At 48.3% G+C, this 17,742-nt stretch overlaps 1 protein-coding gene across 2 annotated transcripts in view; it reads left to right on the top strand.

The window, feature by feature from the left end:
* CA12 (carbonic anhydrase 12) overlaps positions 1 to 13,512 on the top strand; it is a 59,793-nt gene extending 46,281 nt beyond the window's left edge. Inside the window, exons 9-11 of one of the 2 annotated variants that reach the window (XM_005559741.4) lie at positions 8,930 to 8,962; positions 9,837 to 9,921; positions 10,732 to 13,512. In XM_005559741.4, the coding sequence (XP_005559798.1) occupies positions 8,930 to 8,962; positions 9,837 to 9,921; positions 10,732 to 10,804 (191 nt within the window). In that variant the 3' untranslated portion in view covers positions 10,805 to 13,512. The remainder of the gene's footprint in view (positions 1 to 8,929; positions 8,963 to 9,836; positions 9,922 to 10,731) is intronic. The other variant, XM_005559742.4, reaches the window with a different exon arrangement.
* Positions 13,513 to 17,742: the final 4,230 nt, after the last annotated feature.

The raw sequence follows: 17,742 nt of genomic DNA, 5'->3' as shown, positions 1-17,742 counted from the left end.
CTTGGTTTCCTCAGCCATAAATTGCCAGGTAATCCCAGTGACTCAGGAGGCTGAGGCAGGAGACTCGCTTGAAACCGGGAGGCGGAGGTTGCAGTGAGCCAAGATCATGCCACTGTACTCCAGCCTGGGTGACAGAGTGAGACTCCATCTCAAAAAAAAAAAAAAAAAGCAAGCCAGGTTGGATTAGGTGATCTAATGTCCTTTCGGTGCTAATATGTTGTGATGGTTAAGTGGACACTAACAACTGCCCATCCTGACTTTACATTGCAGGGACAGTGTTTGAGGGCAGTTACAGAGGATCGGAAGAAACCGGGCAGGAACTTGACTCTGACATCCAAAAGTAACCCCCACTTGTAATGATGGACTGTGGCACTGGGGATAATTAGCCATCTTCTTAGACCAGCTTGTGTCTAAGCAGCTGCTGGTAGTGGGACAGTTCGGGCAGGTTTGTAGCCAAGTGCTTCAGTAGATTCTCCCAGTCTGGATGGGGGAGCTTGAGGGGCCTCTAAGAAGAAGTCTGGAGACCAGCTCCCAGCTTAGGACATCAAGATCAAAGCCCAAATGCAGCGTTGCCCCTGCTTTTCCTGCATGGCTTGCCCAGAGCTGGTGCTTCCACAGGCTCAGGCTGGGACCAGCTTTCTCCTCTGAGTGAGACTCTGTGGCAGTCCAAGGAAAACCTGTCCATTTAGAGGCTGATTATAGAAGCTTGGCCAGAATTCTCCCCTCCCTCTCGCTTCCCAAAGGCACAGGCAGCAAGTAGGGCTGCTTTCCAAGGAGAAATGAGGAGGCAGCCCCACAGGGGTGGAGGCCCGAACCTCATCTGCCCAGGGGGCTGCATTCCCGAGGCCCCTCTCACCCAGCTCGGAGCGGGCCTCAGACCGTAACATGATGTTTCAGGTTTATGGTGTGAGACTTTGTCCATGTGAACCGTGAGCAGTTTGGACTCAAATTGTAGCCTCATCCACTGAGGCATGTTTGTAAATAGGGTCTGGCTTACTCAGGGCTTTCTCTGGAAGATAACAACTATAGAGTCAGAAAATTCTGCCAGGAGAAAACTGACGCTTAAAAACTCTAGGCGTCAGGATGGCCGTCTAGGATGGCCGGGTGTGGTGGCTCATGCTTGTAATCCCAGCACTTTGGGAGGCTGAGGCGGGAGGATCGCATTAGCCCAAGAGTTTGCGGCTGCAGTGAGCCACGATCACACCACTGCACTCCAGCTTGGGTGACACAGTGAGACCCTGCCTCTTAAATAATTAAAATGTAAAAATGAAAACAATTCCCTATGAGAGAAATTACATGGACTTTGGGGAAAGATTTGAAGTTTAGCCAGGTTGGGACAATTGGGACTGAATCATTTAACTTAACCCTGCTATTTTCCTTGACTGTGCTTAGAAAAGGGGTACAGGACCTGGTTTCTGTCTTAAGAGGTTTATGGTCCAGTTATACCTTAGCCTGGGGTCAGAGCTTCTCAACCTTGGCACTATTGACAACTTGGGCAGGATAATTCTTACGTGGGGGGTGTCCTGTGTGTTGTAGCATTGGCAGTACCATTGGTCTCTACCCAGTAGATGCCAGCTGCACCTGCCCAGTTGTAACAGCCACAAGTGTTTCCAGACATTGCCAACTCTGTGCAGGGAGGAGGGGCAAGGTTTCCCCTGATGGAAAACCACTGCCTCAGGGTTTCTGTGGCCCAGAACTCATTGTTTTTGCTCATGTCATAGGAGTCTACAGTTTTATATCACATGCCCTGGTCTTCATTCTTTTATGGCATGAGCATTTCAGTGTGATGATGGTTATCCCTGAAACAGGAAGGCTGAAGTTACTGAGGCAGAACAAACCAACCCAAGAGAGACCTTGTTCCCCATCTTCCTTTAGAATTCAAGTATAGATTCTTTTCACATGATTGGGTAAGACCAAGAGACGTGGCATGAGAGAGAACGGTGCACCCTTAGGAGTGTGCAAATCCTTTATCTGGGCACAGATGCCTCTGAAGTAGCAACTTCTTCAGGATCCCCCCTTCATTCTTTTTCTCCCTCCCTTTTGTATGAGTTTTTCTCTTTTGTATGCTATGTTTCTTGTTGTCTTTAGTTAAAACATCCACTCTGTATGGGAAAGTGAAAGTCATGCCAGGCACTTTTTTCCATTCTTAAAAAGTGCCTCTTCCAGTGGCCAGGTGTGGTGGTTCATGCCTGTAATCCCAGCACTTTGGGAGGCCAAGGCAGGTGGATCACCTGAGGTCGGGAGTTCAAGACCAGCCTGGCCAACATGGTGAAACCCCATCTCTACTAAAAAAAAAAAAAAAAAAAAAAAAGAAAAGTACAAAAAAAATCAGCCAGGCATGGTAGTGCCTGCCTGTCACATCTACTGTGGAAACTGAGGCAGCAGAATCACTTGAACCTTGAAGGCAGAGCTTGCAGTGAGCCGAGATCGAACCACTGCGCTCCAGCCTGGGCGACACAGCGAGACTCCATCTCAAAAAAAAAAAAAAAAAAAAAAAAGTGCCTCTTCCAAGTAACAGATGGAAGATTTGAGCTGAAGGAGAAAGCAAGACGTGTTGTCCTCAAGGTGGGCCCCTGGGAGGGGACACGTCCTGGGGTCAGTTCGGGTTTCAAGTCGGGTGCTCTTAGCGGAGAAGGGGAAAGATGGCAGAGGCAGGTGGACATCACAGGGCCTCAGGCTTAGGGCTTTGGCCTAGTTCTTGGTTCCTTTGAGTTCACCTCCTTCTAGCCAGTGGCACCAACACTGGGCCCAGATGCTGGGTAATAAAGCAAGAGCCCATCAGACAGAAATGCTAACACCATCTAGCCCTGTGTTCAACGTGTCAGGGCCATGGAAACTTGAGGGACGAAAGGAAGCCAAGAAGTTTCTATAATCACATCATTAGTGGGCTTGCTCTGAGCAACTGCATGTCACCCACCAGAGCCAGCTGAGGCACACTCAGACGAGGGTGCCAGGTGGTCAACTGCAAGGGCAAATCTATAGTCGTGCAATTAGGATCTGCTTAAGCATAGGCCTGGGCAGTTTTATGGAACCTTAAAAGGAGGGAGAAAGAAATCGTACATGGCTAAGATGGCTAATTATCTAATTTTTTGAGGCTAGAATGCATGTGTTGTCATTATTGACCTTGTATTTCTTAAAGTTTCTATTTATAAATAAAAGCTATTAGCTGGAAGAATATCATCGATTCTCCCAAAGGATCCAAATGATTAGCCAGCATCGTTTCCACCTTTGATTGCTGGCCTGGGTCAGGGCAGTCAGGAGCATTGGTCCAAGGTGCTAAGAAGTGAGGTACTAGTCCCTTTAACATACCACATGTTTCCTGAGCACAGCCCGAGTTATGCGCTATGGGGCACAGAAAACCCCATGGTGGGTGTCATCTTGCTGGTAAACACAGCCCGTGGCACAGGGCAGACTATGTTCAGGAAAGACAATGGGGAAAGGGGCCGGGCAGAAGGCTGGACCCACCCTTGGTGACGGGGCCCTAGCTGGTCCTTCCACATCATCTCCCCACAGCCCCATCCCTGCTCTCTTGGCCTCAGCCCCCAAAACTATAGGGCAGATGCTTTCAAGCACACACACTTGATGTCTGAGATGCCCCCTCCCTCCTCCACCTGGAAAATTCTTTCAGGACCCAACTGTAATCATGTCCTCCTGGAAGTCCTCTCCATTCCCCCAAAGGTGACTTAATCTCCCTCAGTGCAGCCAGAACCACTTCTCCATCACTGTGATGTTACTTGACACACCATAGAGTAATTATTACCACACAGCGAAGACAAACAGAAAAATAACAATATGTATATATTATACTCATACTACAAGCTCCTTAAGGCCAGGGATGATTGATGTGTTACTCATTTTTATGCCTGGCATGGTGCCTGGCGCTCATTATAAACTTGTTGAAAGAACATCCCTGACCCATCTCCAGTTTCCTCCCCTCGCCAGTGTCTTCTCTGCAGAATGATTGACACATAAGCCTGGCCAGTTGTCCCCTTTTAGTTTTGTTGTCTTATTTTCCTATGGTCTCCATTTGTTAACAGTGTTAAAAATCAACCCATTTGTTTAAGAAAAATTAAAGATCAGAACTTAGCTGTCAGTTTTGAAGGTCTGGGAGGAAGTTGCCTAGAGATGCTGTTGTACCTTCTCTGGCTCTGGCTTGATAGGGATCAAAGGCCCCCGTCCTGCCACCCATTCCTTCAGCAGGGACAGTGAAGGCAGCTTAGAGTGCCAAGCACCCAGTGCCAGCATTGTAACATGCCCCTGAGGCTCTGGGATTTAGGCCCTTCAGATCAATGTGCTATCTGCAGGGCCTGCATTCCTGCAATCTACAGGCAAAGCCATGGTTGTATAAAACCAGTTCCCCCATGTATTCCGGTACTATCTTGTTGGCAGATTTCTTTTTTTTTTTTTTTTTTTTTTGAGACGGAGTCTTGCTCTCTCGCCCAGGTTGGAGTGCAGTGGCCGGATCTCAGTTCACTGCAAGCTCCGCCTCCCGGGTTTACGCCATTCTCCTGCCTCAGCCTCCCGAGTAGCTGGGACTACAGGCGCCCACCACCTTGCCCGGCTAGTTTTTTGTATTTTTTAGTAGAGATGGGGTTTCACCGTGTTAGCCAGGATGTCTCGATCTCCTGACCTCGTGATCCACCCGTCTCGGCCTCCCAAAGTGCTGGGATTACAGGCTTGAGCCACCGCACCCGGCCTTGTTGGCAGATTTCTTTGTAGAAATTCTTTTTTGGATTGCATAGCGTTCATAAGGAAAACTCCCCAGTTAAATGTGTCCTCTGAAGATGGCTTCACTCTGTGGTGAGGACTTCTTGCTTGTCTTAGCAAAGCATCATGTGAAAATAGCACTGGCATTGCAGTTTCTTGACTCTATGATTTTTAAAGTGTAATAATGGGAGTTTTTACCTGTCTAAAACAGATTTTGTATATTTAAGCTATTAAACCCCTGACAAATCTAAACTCTTCTGACCTCTTTTACAAGGCTGGAGACGGCTAAGGATATCACTACATAACATGCCATCTATGTAAACAGTGCGTACTTTAATATTTGAAAAGGATGATTGATTATTACAGTCAAACAGAATTGTAAATAGAGCTAGAAAATACTAGACTGTTGTTCCAGGAACCTCCAGATGTGAAAGTGAGGTGCTTGTTCCTCCTGCTGGACTTTTCTGTGTTTATGCTTGAGGCTTCAGAAGACCTCAAAAGCCCTTAACCAGCATCCCTCGGTCCAGCAAGATGCCAGTGGAAGACGCAGCTCCTGGGCCCGCCAGAACAGGTAGCAAGGCCCTTGTGGCAAGCAGCTCACCAACCTTCTCTGGGTATCTGTACCTTCCTCGGCAAGGCGTGTGACCATCGAGCTTTTCTATATCTGTGTGGTTTCCGCGTGTGTGTCACACTGCCGTCTCTCTGCTCTCCCTGACTCATATCCGAGCACTTTGTGAACAGGCAGCTCTCCCACGTCTTCATAGTGTGCACCTTCTTACCAGTCAGCCTGAGAGCTCCTTCTATCGGGCTGTCACTCGATGCCTCTTGTAGGCCACCTCTGTGACCCAGCGTGTCTCCATTTCTGCTGTCTGTCCCATTGTTCTTCCATGGGAATTGCCTGCCTTCTTTCCTATTCAGAAACAAACCATTTCTTTAACCTGAAAGTGAATTTCTCTAGTTCTGCCCCTCCCTGTACCATCTTTGATGCCTGTTCTCTACAGCATCCTAGAGGCTGGGCTCTCACCCAGCCGAGGCTCTGCTGGGAAACAGGCTTTGGCTTCGCTCTCAGGCTCTGGTTCTCTGGTTGCCCTGACAGTTCTCCCTGTGTCCTGAAAGTCTCGCTCACTTTCTCCCTCCCATCAGATAACAGATGTTTTGGCATCTGCCTCCAATGGGAATCAAGCCCATTTCTGCAAAAAAGCTGAACCTCCATGATGGTTGGTGCTGTCTCCATTGGCGGGGACAGTGTTCCAATGACACCTTCCTGCCCTGGGCTTCCTGAGGTGGTGGAATTATCAGGCGACACCCTTGCCGGCATTCCTCTTCCTTAGCAGCTTATGATGTTGGCTCAGTCAAGCTGCTTCGTTTTTGCTGTATCAAAGTCTTGCCTGAAAAGTGTCTGTCCCAGGCTCTGGGGCTTTCTTTGTCTTCATGCCTGTTTGGTCTCATTTCATTGTTTCCAAGGAGAGTCCATTTAGGCCTTGACAGGTGGTCATCGAGGAGCAAGGATCCCGGGTCAGAGCACTGGGTTAAACTATGCTGTTGCTTACAGGGCCTGCAACAGCAGCCCTGCGTAATAACTGGGGGAAGCCAGACTCGCCCTCCCGAGAAGCCGCCACGCAGGGCATGTGCCCTGAGAAAAGCCCCACCCTTGCTGGGGCCTTGCTGTCCATAACTGCTCAGCTCCCCAAGACCAGGCATGAAGGGTACCTCTGCCAGCCACAGACTGGGCTGCTCAGTGGTCTGGGGCCTGTGTGGCTCTCAGAATGTTTGAGGTGACTGTGAAAGAGACGACCTTAGAAACCATCCAGCCTGGATGGCTCAGCCAGGTGGCGAGGCTTCCTAGTAATAGTCTTCAGGTGGTGAGAACTGGTTTGGCACCACAAGCATCTGGAGCTTCAGGAACAAAGAACGAGAGTGTATTTCATCAAAGGGTTGGGAAGAAAAACCACGGCTAGGTTTGTTATGTTTGTTTTTTTAAGATTCCAGGGACCATGGTCTCTGGTTACATTTTACAAAGAAACAACCAGCCATAATGCCAAGTTCCACTGTGCAGAGGCCACAGGCCCTGCAGGAAATAGAGCCTGTGCTGTGCAAACACTGGAAGCTCCCTCCAGGTGGAGACTCATGTCCTGAGCACCCCCCGCAAGCCACAGGCTGGTCCTTGTGTTCAGATTACATGAAGAGGCCCGGGGCAGGGAGTCTGGCCAGTGGAGCCACTCTCTGCCACTTGGGAGGTCATGAGCTCCTGGTGGTGGCCAGCAGAGCAGGGGGAATAGGCCTTCCTGTCCTTGGGGACAGCTCTTCTCCCTGCCTGCTCTGCTAACCCTCTGTGAGGGTGCAGAGCCCGGTGCCACCTGGGGAAGCCAGATCAGGAACCTCCAGGGCCCAGCCTTGGACCAGGGAGGCTCTGCAGGTTCAATGTGAAATTGCAGAAAAAGGCAATAGGAAAAGCACGCGGCTGATGGCTCCTGGGGAATCAGCTAGACTTGGGCCGTAGGACAGGAGAAGGGGCCATAAGCAAAACCTCACGCTGCAGCCTCAGATCTGGTTCCCCAGGGTGTCAAGGGCACCAAGGGAGAGTCCTTGGCCCCCTGTTGGCATCTTACACTTGACCAGGGCTCTCCCAGGGCCTCAGCCACCACTGTGGGCTCTATGGGCACAGGATCTTCTGTGTCAGGCTGGGTGGCCACCATCTGTACAACTGTGGCTCCCAATGTGAGTTAGAACAAATACCCCTTCTTTCTCCAAGACACACACACATGCCAGAAGTTTCCATTGAGATGAGAAAACCACCAGACAGGGTATGTGTAAATCTACACTTTCTTTAGATAGAGGACCTGATTGGGAGAATGGGTAACGGCTGTGGGAACCTTGGAAAAAACAGATTGGGGGTTTCCAGGGGAGACTTCATGACTGGGATCCTCTGCTCACTCAAGACAATGGATTCTTATGTGATTTTCCCCCCAGGAGGTACCTAGTAGGCCGACTGTGAGACTTAGGTAACTGGGCACAGGTTCAGCCCACTGAGACTTCTCTCTCACCTTATTTATCCCCAACAGTAACTTGCTGGTTGAAGCCATAATTCCCTGGTTCCATGGAGCAGAGAAGTGGGGCTGGTATGGTGAAGGAGTTTGTCCAGGAGGGACAAAGCAAACATAGAACCAAACCATGACCACAAGCTGGATGGGCTGGGGGAGAAGTCTGGTGATGGATCCCTTGCCTAGAAAGAGAGGCAGGTACCAGGGACTTGGACAGGTGCCTGCCCAAGCAGGCTTGGATCCCTACCTTTCTTCACCTTTCCTCTTTGGCCATGTTGTATTAAAAACTGAAGTCTTGGCTGGGTGTGGTGGCTCACACCTGTAATCCCCATAGTTTGGGAGGCGGAGGCAGGTGGATCACTTGAGGTCAGGAGTTCGAGACCAGCCTGGCCAACATGGCAAAACCCCATCTCTACTAAAAATACAAAAATTAGCCAAGCGTGGTGACGCACGCCTGCAATCCCAGCTACTCGGGAGGCGGAGGCATGAGGATTGCTTGAACCCAGGAGGTGGAGGTTGCAGTGAGCCAAGATTGTGCCACTGCACTCCAGCATGTGTGACAGAGCGAGACTCTGTCTCAAAAAAAAAAAAAAAAAAAAAAAAAAGCCTGAAGTGAAGTCTTGCCCTAGCCAGGAAACTGCTGTGATAAAGGAGCATCAGGGCCGGGCACGGTGGCTCATGCCTGTAATCCCAGTACTTTGGAAGGCTGACGCAGGTGGATAATGAGGTCAGGAGTTCAAGATCAGCCTAGCCAAGATGGTGAAACCCTGTCTCTACTGAAAATCCAAAAATTAGCCGGGTGTGGTGGCGGGTGTGTGTAATCCCAGCTACTCGGGAGACTGAGGCAGAGATTTACTTGAACCTGGGAGGCGGAGGTTGCAGTGAGCCGAGATCGTGCCACTGCACTCCAGCCTGGGCAGCAGATGAGACTCCATCTCAAAAAAAAAAAAAAAAAAAGCATGGGAAGGAGGGATTGCAGTATGAACTCCCTAGATAGGCAATTTCCTCTACTTCATCAGGTAATCCCTGAGCCAAGGGTGAACACCCCTAGAGATGTGTCTGCCTAAGACCCGTACTGCCAACCAAACAAAAGGTAGAGCAAGCATCTCGCAAGACATTGCTCAAATCCAGTGTGGTTTGACTCTAGAGTAACCTCCAGTCTTTTCCTCTCCCCTTTTAAGTGCAAGCCTATACTGCGGCAGGACTGAGTCTGGGTATGTGGCTGGGCAGCCGGCCATGCATGTTGCAGCTGGGTGATCACTGTGATTCTTGGTGTGATCTGGGTCTGTGATCCAGCCCATCCTCTGCTTCTCTGTACTATTGCTCTGGCTCCTGGCCCTCTCCTTGCTATGGGTCTTACCCTCAAGTCACTCTCTGATTCAAAGATGAACTGCCAATCAATGTTCCTCTAATGAAAGATCCAATCACTCTGCAGCATGTGTGTATTCAAAGAACCTATCTAAGACTTTCTTTTGGTCGTGGTGGGAGGCTGTTGCTGAAAACATGCCAGAGCCCAGTGTGGAGGTCAGCTGACAGGCCGTATGACCTTGGCAATGGACTACTGGTCGTCTGGGACTGCTTAGGACTGTGCAATGGAACTTGGGGGCAAAACTGATAGAGACAGCCAATGGGCCTTAAATCCAGCAGGCAAAGACAGAGTATTATTTGTGTAGCCCAGGGCTTATCAAAGTGTGGGTCTTGGACCATGTGCATTAGTATCAGCTGCAAGTATTTGGTAAAATGCAGATTCCTGGGCCCTACACCAAACAGATTGAATTTGAATCTCTGGGGGTTGGGCTAAAAAAAAAAAAACAAAAACAACCCTACATTTTAAACAAGCTCTTCAGCTGACCCTTGTGCAAATTTGAGAGCCCCTGCTGGAAAACCATTAGAATTTGCAAATGGCCCCCTCAAAATACTCTAGCCAGTCCCACTAAGTCAAAGACCAGAATCTGAGAACAGGGATGGGGAAATTATTCCTTTTTGTGGATGATTATGCAGCTGGGCCGTGATTTCACACCCAGGGGCCATGGGCTAAGATGGAGGGGAAGGAAGGAGTGTAATGTGTGCCCTCTGCCTCTTCACCAGGCATCATCCTCTCGCTGGCCCTGGCTGGCGTTCTTGGCATCTGTATTGTGATGGCAGTGTCCATTTGGCTTTTCAGAAGGAAGAGGTGAGCTGGTTTGGGCCCAAAATGGGAATGGGCAGCCGTGTGTCCATGATGATTAGTCTGCCTGGGAAGGCAGCTTTGTGGCATGAAGAGCCGCAGTCACCTGGACCAAAAGTTACCCTAGGAGTGCTGTCCCCAAAGCACCCGTGCGCTGGCCTCCTTTGCATGAGATACACACGTGACCCTGGTCTTTCAAGGGGTTCAAGGGCCACTGTGTTCAGATTTGGAAGCGTGTGTGCCTTGCTTACTGCTATTGTACAGCCTTGGATGAGTCTCTTGACTTGGGGCTTGTGCCTAGAGCTAAGCAGCAAAGCTGGCTTCTTATCAAGATCTTTACATATACGTTTTCATCTATGAATCCAAAAAGGAAGATGAAGGAAAACCTGATCTCCCACTCACACTAACTCTTCATGCCCTTTGCCCATGTTTTTATTGTCACATTTGGCTTTTCCTAAAAAGGAAATAAATTAGGCTTTTCCTAATTTATTTTGGGGGTATGAAAAATAAAAAGGTTTCTGGGAACCCTGTTATGGAATCAGGGTTTGGAGAGCGGGGGTGACAATGAGACCTCTTTCAAAATACAGGTCTAGTATTGTTAGGTGTGGAAGAGAACAGTTGGAAAACGAACACGTCCTGTTTTGGTTAAAGCTTTTATTTGGTGACATTCCCTCCCAAGACCAACAGAATTGGGGAAAGGTCCCAAAGAGAGAAATCCAACTTTTAAAAACGGCCTCATTCCCTACCTGAGTCAGTCTGTTCTCTGGCTTGCTCGCTCTCCTCTCTAACAAGACTTATGTGTTCTTTTTGTTCTAGTATCAAGAAAGGTGATAACAAGGGAGTCATTTACAAGCCAGCCATCAAGGAGGAGACTGAGGCCCACGCTTGAGGTCCCTGGAGCTCCTGGGCACATCCAGGAAGGACCTCACTTTGGACCCTACACACTTCAGCTCACTGGACACTTGCAACACCTCAAGGTGTTCTCTGTAGCTCAAGCAAACATGACAGGCCTCAGGGGATCTTCTGCTGGGTGCCTCCTTGCCTTGGGACCATGGCCACCCCAGCACCATCCAATCTATGGATGGGATACACTCTCAGACCAAGCAGCAGAACTCTAAGCTACTCGCTGTATCTGTGTGAGATTGTGAAGTGGTCTGAATTCTGGGATCACAAACCAAGCCATGCTGGTGGACCATTAATGGTTGGAAAACGCTTTCATCCAGGGCTTTGCCAGAGCATGCTTTCAAGTGTCCTGGAAATCCTGCTGCTTTTCCAAGCTTTTAGACAAGAATGTGCACTCTCTGCTTAGGTTTTGTTTGGGAAATTCAACTTCTTTCCTCTGGAGACGGGGCATCTCCCTCTGATTTCCTTCTGCTATGACAAAACCTTTAATCTGCACCTTACAACTCGGGGACGAATGGGGACAGGAAGGATCAAGTTGTAGAGAGAAAAAGAAAACAAGAGCTATACATTGTGATATATTAGGGACACTTTCACAGTCCTGTCCTTGGGATCACAGACACTGCACAGACCTTAGGGAAAGGCAGGTTCAAGTTCCACTTCTTGGTGGGGATGAGAAGGGAGAGGCAGCTAGAGGGAGGGAGAAAATGAGAAGACATGGATGATCTTGGAAGAGTCTCACTTTGGAATCAGAATTGGAATCCCATTTTGTTTATCAAGCCACAATGTAAGGACAGAACAATACAATACTAAGTCCAAATCTAACCTCCTGTCAGTGGGGCAGTTATGTTTTACACTCTACAGATTTTACAAATAACAAGGCTATTCCTCGAAAATCTGTTGTTGCTGGGTCCTGGAGGAGACATGAGTTCCGAGATGACCCAATCTGCCTTTGAATCTGGAGGAAATAGGCAGAAACAAAATGACTGTAGAACGTCATCTCTTTTGGCCAAATTTCATTTCAGCCACTTCTGCAGGATCCCTACTGCCAACCTGGAATGGGGACTTATCTACTCCTCTCTCTCTCTCTGTGGATGTCAAATCATGGTTTAGATCAAATATATTTCAAGCTATAAAAGCAGGAGGTTATCTGTGCAGGGGTTGGCATCATCATGGTATTCAGGGGCCAGTAATAATGGAACGCTACTAAGATACTCCATATTCTTCCCCCTGAGTCACACAGACAGTTTCTGACAGGTGCAGCTCCTCCATTTTCCTCCCGCAGGTGATGACTCAGTGCCATAACTGAGAAGTAACTGACCCCTAGTTGACAGCACCTTGCAGTTCCCCGAGAACTTTCTGATTCACAGTCTCATTTTGACAGCACACAATGTCCCCTTGAAGCATAGCTTTTTAAATATCTTTTTCCTTCTACTCCTCCCTCTGACTCTAAGAATTCTCTCTTCTGGAATTGCTTGAACCCAGGAAGCAGAGGTTGCAGTGGGCCAAGATCATGCCACTGCACTCCAGCCTGGGTGACAGAGCAAGACTCTCTCAAAAAAAAGAAAAAAAAATTCTCTCTTCTGTACCATCACAACTTTTCGTAATGATGGCAAGCCTTATGTCTCGGGAGCCTGTTTTGCTAGGCAAAGTTTCAAGTGACCTAATGGAGGCTCAGACGTGTGTGTGCACTCAAGACCTCTAACAGCCTTGAAGCCTGGGGTGGCATCCCGGCCGTGCCATTAGCATGCCTCATGCATCATCAGATGACAAGGACAACCCTCATGATGAAGCAACATGAATTAGGGGGTCTCTTGGCCTTGGTTCAAAATTGTCAATCAGAAACTAACAGAAAGGGCTCCAGAGCAGTGGGACTGTCTGTCAAAAGACTGTATATCTTTTGTGGATGAGTTTTGTGAGAGAACAGAGAGAACTTTGTACCTGGCATAAGGGCTGTTCATGAAAAGGGAGACTTACTGGGAGGTGCGAGACAGTGGCATTTCTCCTCTCCTCTTCCTGCTCAGCACAGACCTGGCTTGCAGCCCCCAGGCTGAGACTAGACAAAGCCAGGGAGGCAGAAAGATGCTCCAAGAACCAACACTGTCAATGTCTGCAAATCCTCACAGGATTCCTGCGGGTCCAGCTTTGGAACTGGGAAACCTTTCTTCAGATCCGCACTCATTCCACTGACGCCAGCTGCCCCTGAAGGATGCTCAGCGGCCGCCCACACGCTCCTAACTCTGCTGCATGGCAGATGCCTAGGTGGAAATAGCAAAAACAAGGCACAGGCTGGGGCCAGGGCCATGGGGGAAGGCCCTAGATTCTCACTCATGTGGGATCTTGAATCTCTTTCTTTGTTCTGTTTCTGTAGTATCATCTGGTAAAAGTTAAAACAAAAACCAAAAACTCTGTATCTGTTTCTAGCGTGTGCTGCATTGAGTCTATTAATCACATTTCAAGTTCACCCTACATTCCTCTCCTCTTCACTAGCCTCTCTGAAGGCGTCCTGGCCAGCCCTTGAGAAGCAATGGGGTCTCAAATTCCCGTGCCTCAGCCCATAGGCACAATCCTCAGTTCCTGTGCCTCAGCCCGTAGGCCACTGTGATAATGGTCTAGCACTTCTGTATTTATTGTAAGAATGATTATAATGAAGATACACACTATAAATACAAGAAATTATAAATGTTTTTCACATCAGACTGTTCTGTTTTCTTGGAGGTGAGGTTAAAGCATTACTATTTGCAAAGCACTCTGTAGCTCCCCGTTATGGGGATAGGTAACTAATCAGAATAATAATGTCACTCGCATCCATGTCTTAGAACCTGGTTTCAAAGGCAAGTACGCCGGTGGACTCAATCACTTTCCTGAGGATGGAGGCCTATGGCATGTGTGGCTGCAGGTCACGACACTGCTTAATGGTGCTGGGAAGCCTAGAGGAATCCAAGAAAGACGCTGGAGGAGGTGGGATCAGAGCTGCACCTTGAACAAATAATTCAGATTTGAACAGATGGATGGAAAAGAGGTAGATGTTCCCAACCAAGGGGACATGACACAGGGAACAGGTCCTATGTCTCTTTACTCCTGAGAGTATTAAACCTAGCAGGTGGGCAGCCCCTCTTGGTTGCCGGTTACCTTATTTTGAACTCTTTTTGCAAAAGATACTATCACCCCCTCCAAATAATCTTTTGTCTAAATCCAGACTTCACATTCTGATTGGGGCGAAAAGAGGCGGTCTAGTAAAGGTTGTAAATAGAGACCATCATTGTTTGAGTTATTTAGAAAAGCATCCAATTTTCACTAATCACCCTAAGCCTGAGCGAGGTGAACTGTTCAAGGGTACTTTGGCTCCAGTAGGTGACAGCACCTGGCCCGGCTTTGGAATTGAAACATTTCTGATGGTCTGTACTCTGCTAGAATATAGGACACTTCGGCCCTCCCCCTCTGGCATCCTGCCAGGTGTCATGGCCACGCACAGGCATGAAGACAGCCAGGAAGCCAGAGTTCCCATGAAGCACTCACTCTTCGGACTTGCTCCCACCCCACTAGGGACAGCACTTCCCGGAGCAGGCAGTGAGCATCTCTGAATACGTCTCCCTGACTTCCACATCCACTGGGTGGATAATCAGGGAGGGGTAGCAGTGAGAGCCATAGGTCGGCAGAGGGAACTCAGGCCCTCTTTAGGTTGGCCATTACCTCATCTCAATCCCCCTAAATCAACCACCTAGAGCACAAGGGCCGAGAGAAATGTAATAAAATATAACATGAGACACATATGAAATTTAAACTTCCCAGTAGCCACACTAGAAAATGTAAAAGAAACCAGTAACATTAATTTAAATTTAATTTTAGATAATCCAACAGATCTAAAACACTGTCATTTCCACATGTAACCAGTATTTTCATGTGTTTTTTCTGCAGTAAAATCTTTGAAATCCGGTGTGTGTTTTACACTGACAGCACACTCGATTCAGATGCTAGATTTTGCTTGCAGATATTTGGTCGTTATTTAGATTTCATAAAATTTACAGTTTAAAAGATTCCAATATCCGAGTTGTTCCAAACACACTGAAAAGTCGTTTTCCAAATAATGGAATCAATGATCGGCTTTTGGATGTAAACTTATTAAAATAGCGTTCCTCAGTTGAGGCACATTCCAAGCGCTCAAAATCCACGCCCTGCGCAGACCAAGACGACGAAGCCGCCTTTCAGAGGCTCTGAGGGTTCTGCCTAGAGAGGTCCCACAGAAATTAGCCGGGAAGAAAGCCTTGCTGGTGAAGCCAGGAAGGGAGACGGGAGGGCAGGAGGAACATCAAGCCCAAAGGAGCACATCGTGGGCGCCGCTCTTCCTCTCCCGCCACCTCCTCGCCTCGCCGCAGGGGGCCCGGCCGTGCCCCAGGTCCCGCGGTCCGGAGTGAATGGCGCTCGGTGGCAGGCACGTGGGCGCCTGGTGAACGGCAGGACCCTGGCACCCCTACCCTCTCGCCCCTACACACACACACACACACACACACACACACACACACACACACACACACGAACGCCCCTCCCGTTGTCACGTGGCCTTCCTGCTGGGTATCTGGAGCAGTTCCAGCCTCGCCTCCGGAAGGAAACAGGGCCTCTGGGGAGCAGGGACCACCTGCCAGTGCGTTCCAGCCGGGCTGCCATCCACACTGGAGACGGCCCCGCACGTGGTCCTCGGGCTCGGATTCAGCTGTCGCAGGATGTGAGGGGAAAGGTGTGTGGCCCGACAATGCCACCAAAGGTGTCCCCGGGCTCCACCCCGTGCCTCTTCATTATAGAATGACTGGGCAGAGATAAGGGCCAGAGTACTGCTTTTGAATAATTCACCATAAAAATGATTGCAACCAGGTCAGTGTATCACGATGACTGCAAGCCACCCAGGGATGTGGCAATGCCTCTCACTCTTGACTGATCCAAGTCCCCTTCACTCCATTGCACAGCCCAGGGACAGGCACAGCATTGCCCCTAGCTTCCAAGTGGGAAAGAGGAGCTGGCTCTGGCTAAGCCACGCTCCCAGAGCTCCCAGAGCTCCCAGAGCTCCCACAGCCCTAGGATCTTCAGTGACAGTGCTAGGGCCACCCTGCACAGCCCCAGTGACATGGAAACGCCTTCTGGTCGTAAAGTTTGCCATGCTTATCCCAATCATGCCGTGACCTCGTAAAACCCCCACGGCTAAAGGCACTAAAAGCATTTGTACTAATGACTTGACCTCGTAAAACCCCCACGGGCTAAAGGCACTAAAAGCATTTATACTAATGACTTCCAAAAAGTCAACCACAACCTCCCACCTGCAATCTGTATGGTAGTTCTAACCCCTGGCCTCCACTCGGGTTAAGCCTGACCAAGGACTGCCAACTGCATTTGGGCAGAGGAGTCTACTGAGCTCCTGAGACGTTACCTTCACCTCTTAATTCAGCAAACCAAGTTCCCGAAGACACGTTCACAAGCTTTCCCTTTTCCTAAGGCTGAACCAGAGACAAGGAATAATACACACACATGCACACACACAGACACACACAAAATAGTGTGTCTCTATATATAGTGTATATATATAGTACATATATACATATATATACAGTCACACACCACTTAACAATAGGGATACTTTCTGGAAAATTCATCATTAGATTTCGTCGTTGTGTGACCAAACCCGTGTAGTACAGCCTGCTACACACCTAGGCTAGATGGTATAGCTATTGCTCCTAGGTTACAAAGCTGTACAGCATGTTACTGTACTGAATACTATAGGCCATTGCAACACAATGGTATCTGTGTACCTAAACACAGAAAAATTACAGTAAAAATGTTATAAAGATTAAAAATGGTCCACCATGAATGGAGCTTGCAGGACTGGAAGTTGCCCTGGGTGAATAAGTGAAGGGAGTATGAGGCCTAGGATATTACTGTACACTACTGTAGACTCTATAAACGCTGTACACTTATGCTACACTACATTGACTGAAAACTTTTCTTTCTTCAATAATAAATTTACTCTAACATTTTTACTTCATAAAGTTTCAAGTTTTTTGACTTTTGAACTCTTTGAACACATTGTACAGCAGTACAAAAGTATTTTCTGTCTTTACATCCTTTTTCTATAAGCTTTAAAATTTTTTTTTTTTTTTTTTTTTTTTGAGACGGAGTCTCGCTCTGTCGCCCAGGCTGGAGTGCAGTGGCCGGATCTCAGCTCACTGCAAGCTCCGCCTCCCGGGTTTACGCCATTCTCCTGCCTCAGCCTCCCGAGTAGCTGGGACTACAGGCGCCCGGCACCTCGCCCGGCTAGTTTTTTGTATTTTTAGTAGAGACGGGGTTTCACCGTGTTAGCCAGGATGGTCTCGATCTCCTGACCTCGTGATCCACCCGTCTCGGCCTCCCAAAGTGCTGGGATTACAGGCTTGAGCCACCGCGCCCGGCCTAAAATTTTTTTTTTACTTTTAAACTTTTTTGTTGAAAACTAAGACACAAATATACACATTAGCCTAGGCCTACACAGGGTCAGGATCATCAGCATCACTGTCTTCCACCTGCACATCTTGTCCCACTGGCAGGTCTTCAGGGACAATAACATGCATGGAGCTGTTCTCTCCTATGATAGCAATGCCTTCTTCTGGAACACCTCCTGAAGGACCTGCATGAGGCTGTTTTAGGGTTAACTTTTTTTTTTTATAAGTAGGAATACACTCTAAAATACCAATAAAAAGTACAGTGTAGTAAATGCATAAACCATAACAGAGTTGTTTTAGCATATAAAAGTTTATAGCATATACAATTATACTATATAATTGTATAGCATATACATTTATAAATTATATAGTATAATTGTATATGCTATAAACTTTTATATAACTGGCAGTGCGGTAGGTTTGTTTACATCAGCATCACCACAAACATCTGAGTGACGCACTG

This window comes from Macaca fascicularis, chromosome 7 (assembly GCF_037993035.2).
Source record: "Macaca fascicularis isolate 582-1 chromosome 7, T2T-MFA8v1.1".
Classification (NCBI taxonomy): Eukaryota; Metazoa; Chordata; class Mammalia; order Primates; family Cercopithecidae; genus Macaca; species Macaca fascicularis.
The sequence above is the reverse complement of the archived record's forward strand: the minus strand, read 5'-3'. Positions and strand labels throughout refer to the sequence as shown.